The following is a 14,926-nucleotide window of genomic DNA, read 5'->3' on the forward strand; positions in this document are numbered from 1 at the left end:
ATGTTTGCAATGCTTTCAGCATTTGGATCCACATACCTGTGTGAACAGGTATTTTCACACATGAAATGTCCTCTGTCCCTCTTGGAGCCAGTTAACAACTGATCACTCAGAAGCCTGTGTGCAGCTTAAAGTATCCAAATAGGTGCCAGACATGGGAAAACTCAGCAAGGAAAAGCAAGGGCAAGGATCACACTAAACTGATAAGATCTGCATTTTAATTGAATTTTAAATGAAGCTTCTTAAACATTTTTAAAACCTTATTTACTTTACATACAACAATAGTTTAGTTATATATTATAGACTTCTAGAAAGAGACCTTCCAAAAACGTTAGAATGTGTGACTGGCACGCAAAACCTTAAATTAGAGTGAATAAATGAAGACGCGGCACACCACTTCTGAAAGAAGAACAGGAGTACTTGTGGCACCTTAGAGACTAATAAATTTGTTAGTCTCTAAGGTGCCACAAGTACTCCTGTTCTTCTTTTTGCGGATACAGACTAACACGGCTGCTACTCTGAAACCTGTCACTTCTGAAAGGTTGCCAGCCCCTGGGCTAAAGCATACCTAAAGTGTAGTCCGAGGAAAACTGCTTAATCCACACAACAGTAACTACTTTTTTCTGGGTTGAGAAATGGATGGAGAGTAAGGAAGGAGAAGGTGAAAGAAGCAGGGCTGTGATTTAATTATACCAGCATGCTTACCAATTCTGACAGGCCAAAAATTTTCACTTCTGCAGATGTAGGGTCTGATTGTCAATCCATCAGAAACACGACTCTAGAGAGGGACTGCTAGTCGGATCCCATCTGGCAGACAGTAAAATTGCCTGTAAAAGCACTCGTTTTGCAGCTCATACGTACCAATTTGGAATACCCCTCTTGTCAATTAACATGCTTTGAATATTAGCTCAAATATGCCTTTTTGTTTTAAATCTATACAGTTATTTTTTTTCTTCTTTGCTTCTCTCATGTCAGTGCTATGGAACTACCTGGGGAACAGAAGTCAGAAGATCAATTCTTGTGGCTAAAATTTTGGACTTAAACAATTGATGTTGCCTGTCAGTTGGCATCTGCTCAGATGATGGATCAGAGTATTGAAACAATCAACAGGTTAGTGTACTCTAGTGTATGTTCAGTACTGTACCACTTCTGAGCCTAGTACTAGAGGTGGATTGATCTGGACAAGGTCATTTGTGATGGCACGGGAGCCCAAAGCAAGCTAGTTTCCAATCAAAAAGCTCTTAACAAAAGGTTTAAAATTAACCTTACACTGAAGTGTTTGTGCAGTTCACTACACAGCAGAGCAGTTTTCAGTCTCACCTTGGGTTCCCAGGTTGCCAGTGTCCCAAAAGGTTTTCCAGCAAGATAGAAAACTCCAGCAAAAGACCCAAAGGCCAGTTTTAATTAAAATACAGTTTACACAGTTAATCCATGGTGACAAATGCTTCTTGCATCATGCACGTTTTGATTTGAGCTAAGCCGAAATGACTGCAGGTTTCCATTGAACACTCTCACGCCCATAATATGTCAAGCTAAAAGTGAGTTATCCCCTAGGCATGCGTGCTCAAGCCCCCTCCCCATTACATCCACTTTTTTTTTTTTTTTAAACTTTTCATACATATTCAAGTGTTTCCAGTTGAGAAGTCTTCCCTGCCCTACCCCTCGTTTCAATTCTGATATCTATGAAGAGTCAATCAGAGTCTATAGAAGCAGCAATTTTCCCTTAAGGGACAATCCAGTAGTTTAATTTGGCTTCACTCATTATACTGGCCCCAAACCTTGAAATGCTTCTACAGAAAATTGGAATTAAATTTTAAAGGCAGATAGCTTTACAGCTTTGAAGCAAACTCTGAAGTGTAGCATAATCCTTGCTAATCAAAATCACAAAATTGTCAAAAAGCAACGCTAAACAGCAGCTTTTAGTTCCATTTTCCCCTCCCACATTCAAGAAATTACCGGAAAACTTCAAATCGCTATGAGGAGATTTTTAGTGAGGCACCATCTAAAAGTAAAATAACTTAACAGAATACTACTTAAACCCCTGAGTGGTCATGGAAAGGGGGAAATCAAAACAGTAATAATGAAGCCATATTACATGAATACATTAAAATAAAAAATCATCAAGAAACATTTATGCAAAGTGGCTCCATCACTTCCCATTTTGGTTTCAAAAATATTAGAAGCAAATAGCTGCAAAGGCTTCAGCCACTTAAGTCATTCAGTTGCAACTAAAGTCAACTGATCCAGCTAGTTCCACATTTTTCTATTTACTTCACTTTGTACATAAAGAATAAACTGCACCTATTCATTGCCCTAGGCGCCCTTTGAAAGTAGTTCAATACAAATATACCCTTTCTACGACTCCCTCCATTATCTTGTACCACCAGTGGCTAAATAAATATAAATTAGCATTAACCCTTCCCCCTCCCTCCCTCCATCAACCTCTTGCCACTTAAAGTGACCATACCTCTCCTCCCTCCCTAAAAGCCAATGAACAGATAACCTCCTGAGCATGCTGCAATGCCCTTCACATTCAGGCTATTTTGGTCCAAGTGGGGAGCAAGTTCCAATGCCAAAGTGCCCACAAAGAGGACCTCCTGCTGGTAACCTTTCCACCCCCATCCCCGGCTCCCATTTCTTATACTTCGGGGACCCCAGCTCAAGTGTCTGCTGATCTCAGCTGTGACAGCTGGGCACAAGGAGGGAGGAGGTACCTCACACGTAGGCAGGCCTCAGTCCATTTAGAGTTTATAATTCAAAACCAACCACATAAAATCCACCCAGAAACCAACAGGCAGCCAATGCAGATCACAGAGCACTGGTGTAACGTGCTTACGGTGAGATACCTCACTTAATTAGTGGTCTGCCAAATTCTGCACCAGCTTCAGTAATGAAGTAGTTTAAATTGAGGTAATAAAGGCATGAATGACAAGTGTAACATTTGAATCCAAAACAGTCAAACTCATGGTCATCTGTAGATGAAAAAAAGTCACTGTCGCTGTTACCAACACTTGACCATGTAAAAGCAGCTAGAAGTCTAACCAGCCACCTAGACTGCAAACAGACGTATCCTCACTGACAAAGGAGCAAATATTCTCATCACATTTTCTGGTTGTTTTCCAAACCACCCAGCCACCGCCATGTTTTATCAGACAGAGTCTGGCCCTCCATCTTTTTCTCCAATCTCAAGAAGTCACTAGTAGGTAAGGCAGCTAACTGAACTACTATAGCTGGGTCAGATGAGATGTAAAGTATCAGCATGCCAAAAACACCATGTTTCCCCAATAAACATTGCAACACCCCAGTATGCAGATTAAATGAGAACGTTGACCAGATGGAAACCTATAGAACCCCACTCTCGGAGAAGAGAAAAATTCCCTTTGAGAATCTTCAACGAAAAACAAATGGAGGCACCCAAGAGCAGTCCTGTCTATCTCTACTTTGTTGATGTTAGTCAACAAAACCTTGCTCTCAGTTGTATCAAACAGCTGAAGTAGCGGCCATATATGCATACTACTTTTAGTAATAGGACATTACTAATAAAGTGACTTGCCAAAAGAACACGCCTCTCCCTCGGAGACCTCTGAATATGCTCAGGTTCCTTTAATTTCAAAATAGATCAATTATGTGCAAATCAGAGCTTCACCCTAACTTCAAATTCTAGTATGGTATGAAAGAGGGGAGAGAACTGTAGGACAATCTCTTGATTTCCTTCCCTTTGCCTCCTACACTTCAGGGTGGTTTTTTTCCCTTCATCAAACCTCCAGAACTACAATCAAATTAACAGAGAGAGGTCACAACTCCAACAATTAAAGTTTGTAAAATTAAGTCTTTCAATATTAAGTACTTTGTTTTAAACCACAGAACAAGCTATTCTGAAGTCTTTACAGATTTACATACAAAAGAACCTTATTGGTGCTCTTTACTTTGGCATGGAGCTGTACTCAGGTACATCTCAGACATAAATTTGAAAACCGATTCAGAACATAAATCTTATTCTTTATACCAGCGTGACTCAAATGAAAGCTAAGTCACAGGCAGGAATGGTCAGATCTGGAATATGAATCTCTCTTCATATTCATGTCCTCTCCTTGCCTTCATTCCAGCACAGAATAATATTTTACTTCAAACGTTACCCTCTCCAGCTAACCTTAAATCTCTTCACCACTGATTTCTTCCTTCCCACATACCAACTATCAAGCTGTTCAATTCAAGATCTCACCCACTCAGCTAGACTTGTGCTGCAAGTATTTGTAGTAACTTCTCCCCATTACCTAGGCTGAGAGTTCTCCTCATACATCCTCTCCTTCCCTTCCTTAAAGAGGCTGATGGTCTGTTTGGTCTTCTTCATCAGGTTCTCCATGAAGACCCTGAAGTACTCATTTTCTCCTAGGGTCTCCATCTTCCCCTCATAGCGTGACAGGATGGTTCGTAGATGCTGATACGTATCAGGTAGCAGATCTAGAATATAGGGTGGGCTGTTCTTCAGTGCCAGTTTTGGGTTCTGACATAAACGCACCACCTGCAATAAATGAATAATGGGAAAAGTCACCATTTTGAGATTTTAAGACTATTTAAAAATTACAAGTAAATATTGTTTAAATAGATGATCAGTGACATGGCTTGAAATGCAAAAGAAGATACGCTGAAATATAAATAATTTCACATTATACTGCATCTGCCCAAACGCACTAGTCCCTGAACAGATTTCCACCCATTATAAAAATCGCAATCTTCAGACTAACATGTTTTCATGAGCACTGACGTCTAGGTTCCAGAAGGTTACATCTCTCACAAAATTAATCTTAAAATATTTGATGCAATAATATTTCATTAGATCATTTAGGTCAGGGGTTCTCAAACTGGGGGTCGGGACCCCTCAGGGGGTCACGAGGTTATTACATGGGGGTCACGAGCTGTCAGCCTCCACCCCAAACCCTGCTTTGCCTCCAGCATTTATAATGGTGTTAAATATATAAATAAGTGTTTTTAATTTATAAGGGGGGGTCGCACTCAGAGACTTGCTGTGTGAAAGGGGTCACCAGTGCAAACATTTGAGAGCCACTGATTTAGGTAGTCTTTGGTAATGAAGCTGCGGTCTTGCCAGATACTTCTGCCAAAAAGATATGATCCAGACTTGGGGCTTGTCTACATGGGGAAATGTACTGGTATAATGATACAGCTGCAACTCCCCACATGGGCACTCTTGCTCCAGAATAACAGTGTCTTTTTCCAGTTTAGTTTATATGTGACAAACGTAATCATTCCAGTAAATTTCCCTGTGTACACAAGCCCTATAATGGAGAATACATTACTACTGGGGTCCACTTGAATGAAAAACTTGACCCTGAATGTATACATTTACAATGAATGACAAGCATAAAAGCAACTATACAGCTATCAACAGTGAACACAAAAAAAGGTTTTCTATACAGAAAGCAGAGACCCCCAAATCTCATTTGAAATACTCTATTAACTTTAGCGGTAAACAGCTTACTGACAGGAATATAGTTCTGGGTCCCCAGATATGCATCTCCATTGACTTCATAAGTTGCATGCAAACGTGAGAGCAGAATTTGACCCTCTGCAGTTATTTCTCTCCCTTGTGTGAATTTGTTCACAAAAGCACTTGCTGCTCTAGTTTTACGTGTCAGTGATGAAATGAAAGTTAATTAGACGATGGTAACCTACTTTCTAGCAAATTACCCTGCATGTCTTGGAGATTAATTTTTTCTTACTACCTTAATACCTACTCTTTCTAATGGAAAGGTTTTCTAATTTGTATTACAGCAGTAAGATTATCTACACATTCCTAGCTAGTAAGAATTTGAGTCAATTATTCCAAAAGTACACTGTGCAAAACAAATTAATAGGCTTATCAGTAAGGAAACTTTTTGCCATTTTATATGCATCTATTTTTGCTTCTACTTAACAGGTTAGGCACCATAACTGAATAGAAAAATTTCATTCAACCTGCAAAGAGAATGCTGATGCTGTAACCGTATATGACCAGACAGCTCTCTGAACGTTAGTGCTCTACAACAGAGCGACTACATGACAAAGCTCATGAAAACAAGTTTAATCAATAGGAAACACAGTATTAAAAAAGGATCATCATACACCTCACAGAGAAAGGCCTTGTCTGTATCCATCACAGCCAAGAGTCTCTATTACCCAGTCAAGGGAGAGAGAAAGCTAGCTACAGAAGACATAATGCAACTTTCTAAGTTATTAGGGCTCTCTGAGCTCCAACAAAGTGCTGAAATACTGGCTTAGCATGACAAAGCAATATTCAATGCTTTTGTTCTAAAGCCATCTTTTCGAAAAGACAAAAACAAGCAATTGGGAATAAGACTCAACTAACAGCTCTAGTCTTTGGAGCGTTTACCTCAAACGTAAAATAAGGCTGGTGCAATAATTTCCTAAAGCTTTCTACTGAAGTGTAAAAACACTGTTTTGACTTCCTAATCTCAAAAGGCATGACTGAGGTCTAAATTGACACCAGTGATGTGCAAAAGGATATTACAAAGCAGATCTCATCACAATGCTGCAGAAGATCACTTTCTTCAGAAGGCTTTAGGAAGGTAGATAAGAAAGCCCCAAGAACAACCCGGTGCCACTATGCAGAACATCACCTTCACAAAACCTGGTAAAAAACTACTAGATGCTATCAGGTAACATTCTGAAAAAGTTAACTGGATCTCTATATTATTACACACTTGAACACTTATTCCATTACTTCTGCCTCACAAGCTGTGACTGAAAAGTAAATATTTAAACCAAATAACTAATTTAGTCTGAAATGGGGCTCTAGCATTTCACTCAGCCTTCTAGGATACGTGCAAGAAACACAGTGTGGAGAAGTTACACGTCTTTCAATAATGCATGGCTCCACTGAGAGGCTTCCATTTCCATCAAAGGAATGACTGACTGACTGCATCAAGTCTCAGACAGGTGAATATGATTTTCATAATGAGAAGCAATTATACTCTGGAGGAGCACCAAACGTACAGGTGGGAAATAATCTAGCCAAACAAACTTCCCCTCCATTCTGAACTGACAAATACTAGGAGATCTAAACAAAGAGGAGTTATCACAAGACTGCTGCTGCAATTGATGCTTCTTTAGGGTGCTTCTTTCATACACTGTAAAATGAACCTTATCAGGGAACGACACAATTGTCTTCTGAGACCATAGTTTCACTTGGCAGCATGGAAGGATCCTAAACATATCCCCAAAGCAAGCTACAGATAGCACCATTATTGCTCCTATAGGTCTAGTTTGTTATTTAAACAATTGGGTTTAAAACCTATTCTTGGTGTGTTGTAGGGAAACCACATGAAGGAAGCAGACAAGTCAAAAACACAGAACAGTCATTTCTCTGGGTCAGCTATAATAGGAAATGGCACAGGCTGTTATCTCTTGAAACTATCCAGCTATGTAGGAAGCAGACCTACTGCACGTCAGTAACTATACAGACTTATTTGATATTGATATTAATATCCAACATGTTTTCTCAGAAAAGCAAAAAATTCTGCAGACAGGTCATATTCTCCAACCTCTATAAAACTTTTTCATTAAAATACCCCGTATGAATATCCAAAGTAAATGGTTTACAGACAAGAAAAGCTTGGTTTTATTACCTGATGAATTTTAAATAAGTTTAATTATTCACCAGACGGACACCTATTTCAAGAGCTGAAGTTCACAACTCCCCATACGTGGTTTTAAAAGCAACCAATATCAGCACTCAAATAATAAAGTTACTTGCCTACAAGCTGTCATTTAGCAAACTGACTTTTCTTAATACATCAGGAAAAAAAAAGTTGCACTTTGTTTACTTCTCTACCCGTGCACTTGCAGCATCATGATAACGTTAAAAGGAATGTTCACAGCTCTGGGAAACCAGCAGAGTATTAGCAAGTTACCATGCACTCCATTCATTCTCTCCCCATGATTGGCAGCTACCACAGTGAATCCAGAAAGACAACAAATACCTTACATTAGGTGTGCTCAGAGTAAAGAGAAGTCATTTCTGTTTTTTTAAGTGCCTTGCATAATGACAGGTTTCAGAGTAGCAGCCGTGTTAGTCTGTATCCGCAAAAAGTAGAACAGGAGTACTTGTGGCACCTTAGAGACTAACAAATTTATTAGAGCATAAGCTTTCGTGGACTACAGCCCACTTCTTCGGATTCTATATGCATCCGAATAAGTGGGCTGTAGTCCACGAAAGCTTATGCTCTAATAAATTTGTTAGTCTCTAAGGTGCCACAAGTACTCCTGTTCTTCTGTTTTTTTAAGTGACTTAAAAATAGCTGTGGTCTTAAATGGACACTGTCAACTGAAATTTGGTCTCACTGTAAAACTATTTTAAAACTAAAGCTTTTACCAACAGAAATGTTTCTATATTTTTAATCATTTAAATTAAAACAGTTGTTTGTGAACAAACATTCCCTTCCAATGTTTTCAACTCTCAGCAAGGAGCACCTGAAAATTAAACTGACTACAAACAGTACTGAAATTGATTTTCCGTTTCCAAGCTGAAAGAAATGAAAAACATTAACAACTAACATAAATTACTATAAGTATACTGGATTTTTAAATTTTCTTCTAGCCTTGTAAAAGGGACACTGTAGTTTTACCATCACATTTCCTATTTTTTAAATGTTTTTCTCTTCCTTGCTGCTATGTTAAAGACTTACAAAAATAGGGGAACTATGACTAGAATGAGGAAACAGTGAAACCGACTTCACAAAGTGCTGTCAAAAGCACTAAGTAAAAAAAAAAAAAAAACTAAAAAATAATTTCTTCTCTATTCTTTAGAACTTGTAACAAGGGTAAGTAAAAAGAGTTCAGGAGGTTAACAACATAGGTGCAAAAATTTGTTTGCAAGTTATGATTTGACAGTAACCTTGAAACAAAAACAAAAAAAACCAAACAACCTAGGAGTGATAGATCTCTCTCTATTGACTTCCCAACTCCTATTTCCCTTCCCACACTGTTTTCCTAAACAGACCTAGGAGGAGTTTGAAGTTTTCTTCCTTTCCCCCAAAGTCAAGCATCTACTTTTTCCTTGAAACATCAGCAACTCAGTACCTATCAACTTCTCAGCCTCCGCCAAAGCCACACCTGACCACATCACTATTATTAGGGGTGACTTGCAACAAAATTTCCAGATGTTAATTATAAAAATGTGCTGAATTACATCCATATTTAGGTTAGAGAGGTGTTTGCCATTTTAGCTCAGCCGCCACCAGTTTCTTCTCCATCCTGTAATGTGAAATCTACTATTCTTCCGTCCCATCCAGTTTCAAAACCCCTCTAAGTATTTTAGAATTTCCACAACCAGTTCCTCAAATGCCCAAGAACAGTGTTAGGTAATGTCTTCATTGCAGCAGGGAGCAAGCCTCCCAGCTTGGGTAGAAAGACTTGCGATAGCACACTAAAAATAGCTGTGTGGACATCATGGTATCGGCAGCGTCTTGGATTAGCCACCTTAGCTCAAGCCAGCCCTAGCCCAATCCTCTGCCAATGCTGCAACCTCCACACAGCTATTTTAAGTGTGCCGGCATGAGCCCTGCTAGCACAAGTCTGTCTGCCTGGGGTGGGAGGCTCACTCCGAGCTACGCTGTGTGGACATACCCTGGGTGTTATTTGTATTATTCTGCTGCCTAGATTAGGTTCTGAAGATAAATTATCAATTGCATTATCGACAAAAATATATAAAGCAACTCCCTCCTGCCAAGACGCAGCACTAACAAGTTACTTTACTACATTAATAAATTTTCTGATCTTAAGCCCTGCTTTAATGGCTTAACAGAGTGAAAAGATGAGGAAATAGGATAAATGAGACTGAAATCAGTTCCTCCCACTTTAGCCTAGTGAAAATGTATAGGATGGCTACAGCCAGTGCAAAGAAGTGACTGAGATGCTTAGTGTGCTATTTGTCGCTGCACTTTGAAGGTTCATAACAGCAGAGCCTCAAAGGCATGATTCAACCTCTAGATAAGAAAGCAAACTGCTGGATTTAGATGAAGTTCATAAGTTGCCATCAAACATCTAGAATACACAAAGGAGTGAAATTTCAAGGTGGCCGGTAATATACATATGTGCAATATAACAGATGCTATATGCCAGAACTGCATATAATATAGCAGCATGTGTCATCTTGCATACTTGAATAGGCAAACTGTGTTTATAACCATGTTAATCAATCATACGCTAGTTCTTGTCTTACAGAACAAAGACAAAATACTTGCCTACAGAACTTAAAAGGTTTCCTGTCCTACTTTAGCAAAGTTTCAAAAACTGTACTACAACCTCATATTCCAGGATCCTATTTAATCACATCAAAAGGCACTGAAACATATTAAAGGTACAAGGTTTTGTTATTTTAATGTTTACCAGAGTGGGGCAGATACTCTAACAAAACTGTAGGTGGTGTGGCCCTAAAGAGTCTGACCTACATACTGTAAACTCTCTGGGACATGGACTTTACCTACTTCTGTATCTGTACAGCACCTAGCATGACAGGGGCCTGATCAGGGACTCCAGCTGCAATTAATATATAAATATTTATCTACAAGTGGCCAAATATTTGAAGATACATCAGCTTTCGAAAGGACTGTTTTATCCTCATGAAATAGAACAGAAGTGGCCTTCAATGGGGAACAAAACTGTTCCAATCAGTGATACTCTATGTCAGGACAAAGTCATTTTTGGTTTGTTTTTTTGGCCTAGCACAGCCCAAATATTATTTTAGCTCCTAAACAAGGTGCACCAGGCCACACAACTCAGACAAGCCACAGCTTGCACTCAAGTGTCAAAAGGACCTGCCAACAGCTGAAAAGGAATGTATGAGTATACTTTCCCCGAAAGTGTGAACTAAACTTTGAACACCACACCCAAACCAACCATTTATCTGGCTAGTGATTTTACTTGTTATTTAAATGGCTGCTTTCACATAAGGCAGTGGGCCGCAGAAGTGAAGTCCAAACAAGCTATGAGGGTGCAGATGGCAAACCAACATAAGATTTCACTGACAACTAAGGGTATGTCTTCACTAACAACATTAAAGCGCTGCCGCAGCTGTAAAAAAAACCCACCCCCATGAGGGGAGTAACTCCCAGTGCTGGGAGCGCGGCAATGTCTACACTGGCACTTCACAGCGCTGAAACTTGCATTGCTCAGGGGGGTGTTTTTTGACATCCCCTGAGCATGAAAGTTTCAGTGTTGTAAAGTGCCAGTGTAGACAAGGCCTAACATTGACATACTAGATGCACTCAGAATACTATGAATGAGATCCATCTCAACAACTGGAAAGAGATTATCCAGTGTCCAATTTTTGTTTAAAGTGACATGCTTATTTATTCTTGAAACGGTCAAATTTTGAGATTTACTGAAAACAGAACTTTCTAAATACTTGGATTATATGCTGGTGCCTGTGCAGTAACCAGTCAAATAATTAGCTCAACTACAGTATTTATTTCAAATTCGAACAGATAAGAATGCTATTCGTTAAAATTTGAGGATCATAGTTGATGAAGCCCTTGTCACAAGTCAAGAAACCCAACGCAAGCCTCACTACGGAACCCCACATCAACAGCCAAGGCATAAATAATGAGTAAAAAGAGGTAACTGAAGATGACCATCCCACTGGATATACGAAGGAGCGCTGCCCAACACTGGAGCTTTGGCCTCATTATGTATCACCGAAGGCAACTGTGGGAAGAACATGGGACAAAATTAATATGAAACAAAAATAAAACTTCTTCAGATGGAAGTTGGGCACATGTCAAAATGTGCAGAGAGAATGGAATACAGCTCTTGGACAACTGTTCGCTTGTGTAGGAAATTCATAAGCCACACCTGAAGAACAGCAATGCCTGAATGCTTTTGCAGGATACCAACTAATTTTATGGGTTAATGAATTTAGGTCACTGTACAGATACAAATATAGCATATCTGTCAGATCTGTAAAATCCCGTATCATATGTGCACCCATCAACTATTTTCTTATACGCCTATTTGAGTTTGTGCGTATTTGAAATGGCCAGATAATTGACAACAGAAAAGTTTCACAAAATTTTTCACGAGTTCTCCCCACCTCCTCGCACTTTCCCCAACCAATTCCTAGTTAACGGTTGGCAATTTGTTGTGTTAAGAAGTAGATATTCTATTTCAGGCCCAATCCTGTAACAGAATGTGTGTAAACAGACTGTTAGGTCTATACAGAACTGCTGAAGTTAATGGGCATGTAGATCAGTCTGCAAGATCAGGGTCTTAGTCTGATTTTAATATTTTAACTATTATTAAGCACCTAACTAGAGCTTTCAGACACTATTTACTAACAAAGGCATTTCAAAATGAGGTTGTAGAATTGGTAGCCAACATAAGTTCAGGCAAAATAAATAAATGCTGTCTGTTAAAAGAGGAAGAAAGATGAAATGCATGGGTCGGCAGGGTTGCCCATCAGCCCTACCCATCCAGTCCCGGAGGGGAAGGTAGATTGTGTAGCACTCCCCAAAGTACTGCCACCTGCTTTCTAACTGCATTCATTGTGCACTAATCTATTCTTTCAACTGAACCTAGCATTATGAAGTATGTCACTCATTTTAGACACGAATATATCTCAATCCTATACAAATTTAGGCTCATCACTGATCCATGGAAATTAACAACAGAAAAGTAAAATGTCACAACTAAGGTTACAGAAAAATATAATAAAGAAAATATATTCCCATTAAGCCTACCTCCTGGATTACTGTGCCCATTTGTGGCATGAAGAATAGTGCCAGTATCACTCATCTAGGGATAAACTAGGATAGCACATTTCTCTAGAATTAAAATTAAGCACTGACTAGGGATATTTAGAGCAGTGGCTCCTCTACTAATATACCCATCAGTACTAGGACATAATTTACCACATTCTGTCAGACCATCAAGCCAACTAGTCCAGCATGCCACCTCCCTGATGCTTGGGGGCAAAAGAAATTAATGAACTTGGATATGTAGTGCTGGAAGTTGTGGGAGTGATTCCTTTGATTCCTGCAGCAATCATTTTATGCCATGAAGCATGAGATTTCATTTCCCTTATTTTAGCATAACTCCGCATGTTTATTACAGAGGGAATTATACAGGGGGTCATGACTAGTACTCGAAACTCACTGTTTTAATAAAAAGCCTCTATGCTGAGTCCTAGTGCATTGTCACTACTCATTCAATAGAGCTCTCCAAACTGCCAAGGTATCCCAGACCTCTGTCTTGCCATCAAGAGAGCAGATCATGCTCAACAGTGGGCTGGAACTCACAAGCAAGTGGGCCAACCTCAGCAAAATCCTTCCTCTAGTTACATGGGTACTGTTTACCACAAATAGGTCAGAAGCAAGAATATGTCTGCAATATATGTTTGCCATGGTGCTGACCACCACTCCAGCCCCCCCACCACTCAACAAGCTCTCCATCTTCCCCAGCGCCCTAACCACCACCCCCTTGAAGTCCAGCCTTCCCTCTGACATATTGCTCCTCTCCTGAACACCACTACCATCTGCCCCAGCCTCTCCCAACAGCACATACCTCTCCAAAATCTAAATTCCTCTCCCCCATCTCTAGCCCCCTCTCCCTAGCCCAATCCTGTCCCCCATCTCTAGCGCCATCCGCCACCCAATCCTGTCCCCCATCTCCAGCCCCATCCCCCATCTCCAGCCCAATCCTGCCCCATCTCTAGCCCCTATCCGCACCCCACACCCAATCCTGTCCCCAATCTCTCACCCCCTCCCCTGCCCATTCCTGTCCTCATCTCTCATCCCCTCCCTCATCTCCAGCCCAATCAACCCTCCTACTTCCTCTCCAGCCCCATCCTGCCCCTCCCCATGTTGAGCCCCCTCCCCCATCTCCAGCCCAATCCTGCCCCCATCCCTAGCCCCCTCCCCCATCTCCAGCCCAATCCTGCCCCCATCCCTAGCCCCCTCCCCCATCTCCAGCCCAATCCTGCCCCCATCGCTAGCCCCCTCCCCCATCTCCAGCCCAATCCTGCCCCCATCGCTAGCCCCCTCCCCCATCTCCAGCCCAATCCTGCCCCCATCCCTAGCCCCCTCCCCCATCTCCAGCCCAATCCTGCCCCCATCCCTAGCCCCCTCCCCCATCTCCAGCCCAATCCTGCCCCCACCCCGTTCCTACTTCCTCCCCGACCCGCTCCTGCCCCTCCCCTACCTCTAGCCCCTCCCCCCCAGCCCAAATCCTGCCCCCCTCCCCTCCAGCCCAAATCCTGCCCTCCCTTCCCCCAACCTTGTCCATGAGTTTCCAGCACTTCTCCACCATCTTCTTGTCCACGGCGCCGGGCTGGTGCGGGCCCAGGTGGTGGTGATGCGGCTGGAACGCGTCCTTCATCAGCCCGATCAGCCCGCCCGGGCCCTTCTTCAGAGGGGCCGCCATGGGTGGGGGGCTGCGGGGAGCGGCGGGGGTCAGGGTGCCCCCCCGCCCGCTGGCTCCGAGGGCGCCTGGCTGAGCCCCCCGGGCCGCTCCCTCCCCGGCCGGGCGGAGAGAACGGGACTGAGGAGGCGGTAGCTCCGGAGCAGGAGCTGGGGCTACAGCGGGGACGCGCCTCGGTGCGGGGAGGCGGGGGGGGGCGGAAGGAGGACGCGCGCGACCTGGCCCCAAGAGGTTCGCAGTGCCGCGTGCTGATTGGCTGCCGCGGGAGGGGGCCCGACTCGCGCCCCCGTGAAGCAAGCACGCGCGCCAATTGGAGGCTGGGACACAGCCCCGGCGCGCGCCCTCGCTAAGGAGGCACCCGCGCTGATTGGTTGCCCCCGGCCTGCCCAGCGCGCATTGAGGGAAGGGCTCACTCCGCTACCGCCCGCGGGGGGAGGGAACATCCGTCTTGCGAGCCGCCCAGCCGGCAGCTCATTAGCCCTGACTCCGCCCCCATGTC

The 14,926-nt window shown here is 42.3% G+C and overlaps 1 protein-coding gene across 2 annotated transcripts in view; it reads right to left on the reverse strand.

Moving 5' to 3' along the window:
* The window catches only part of CBL (Cbl proto-oncogene), a 63,033-nt gene extending 48,441 nt beyond the window's left edge, over positions 1–14,592 (reverse strand). For both annotated transcript variants that reach the window (XR_008447175.1, XM_054049503.1), the window contains exons 1-2: positions 14,284–14,592; positions 4,272–4,519 (exon numbers count right to left, since the gene is read on the reverse strand). Coding sequence is in view for 1 of the 2 variants with exons in the window: in XM_054049503.1 (XP_053905478.1) it covers positions 4,272–4,519; positions 14,284–14,430 (395 nt within the window). In the remaining variant the exon portion in view is untranslated. The remainder of the gene's footprint in view (positions 1–4,271; positions 4,520–14,283) is intronic.
* Between the last annotated feature and the right edge of the window lie 334 nt (positions 14,593–14,926).

The sequence above is a fragment of the Malaclemys terrapin genome, chromosome 15 (assembly GCF_027887155.1).
Source record: "Malaclemys terrapin pileata isolate rMalTer1 chromosome 15, rMalTer1.hap1, whole genome shotgun sequence".
Taxonomy (NCBI): Eukaryota; Metazoa; Chordata; order Testudines; family Emydidae; genus Malaclemys; species Malaclemys terrapin.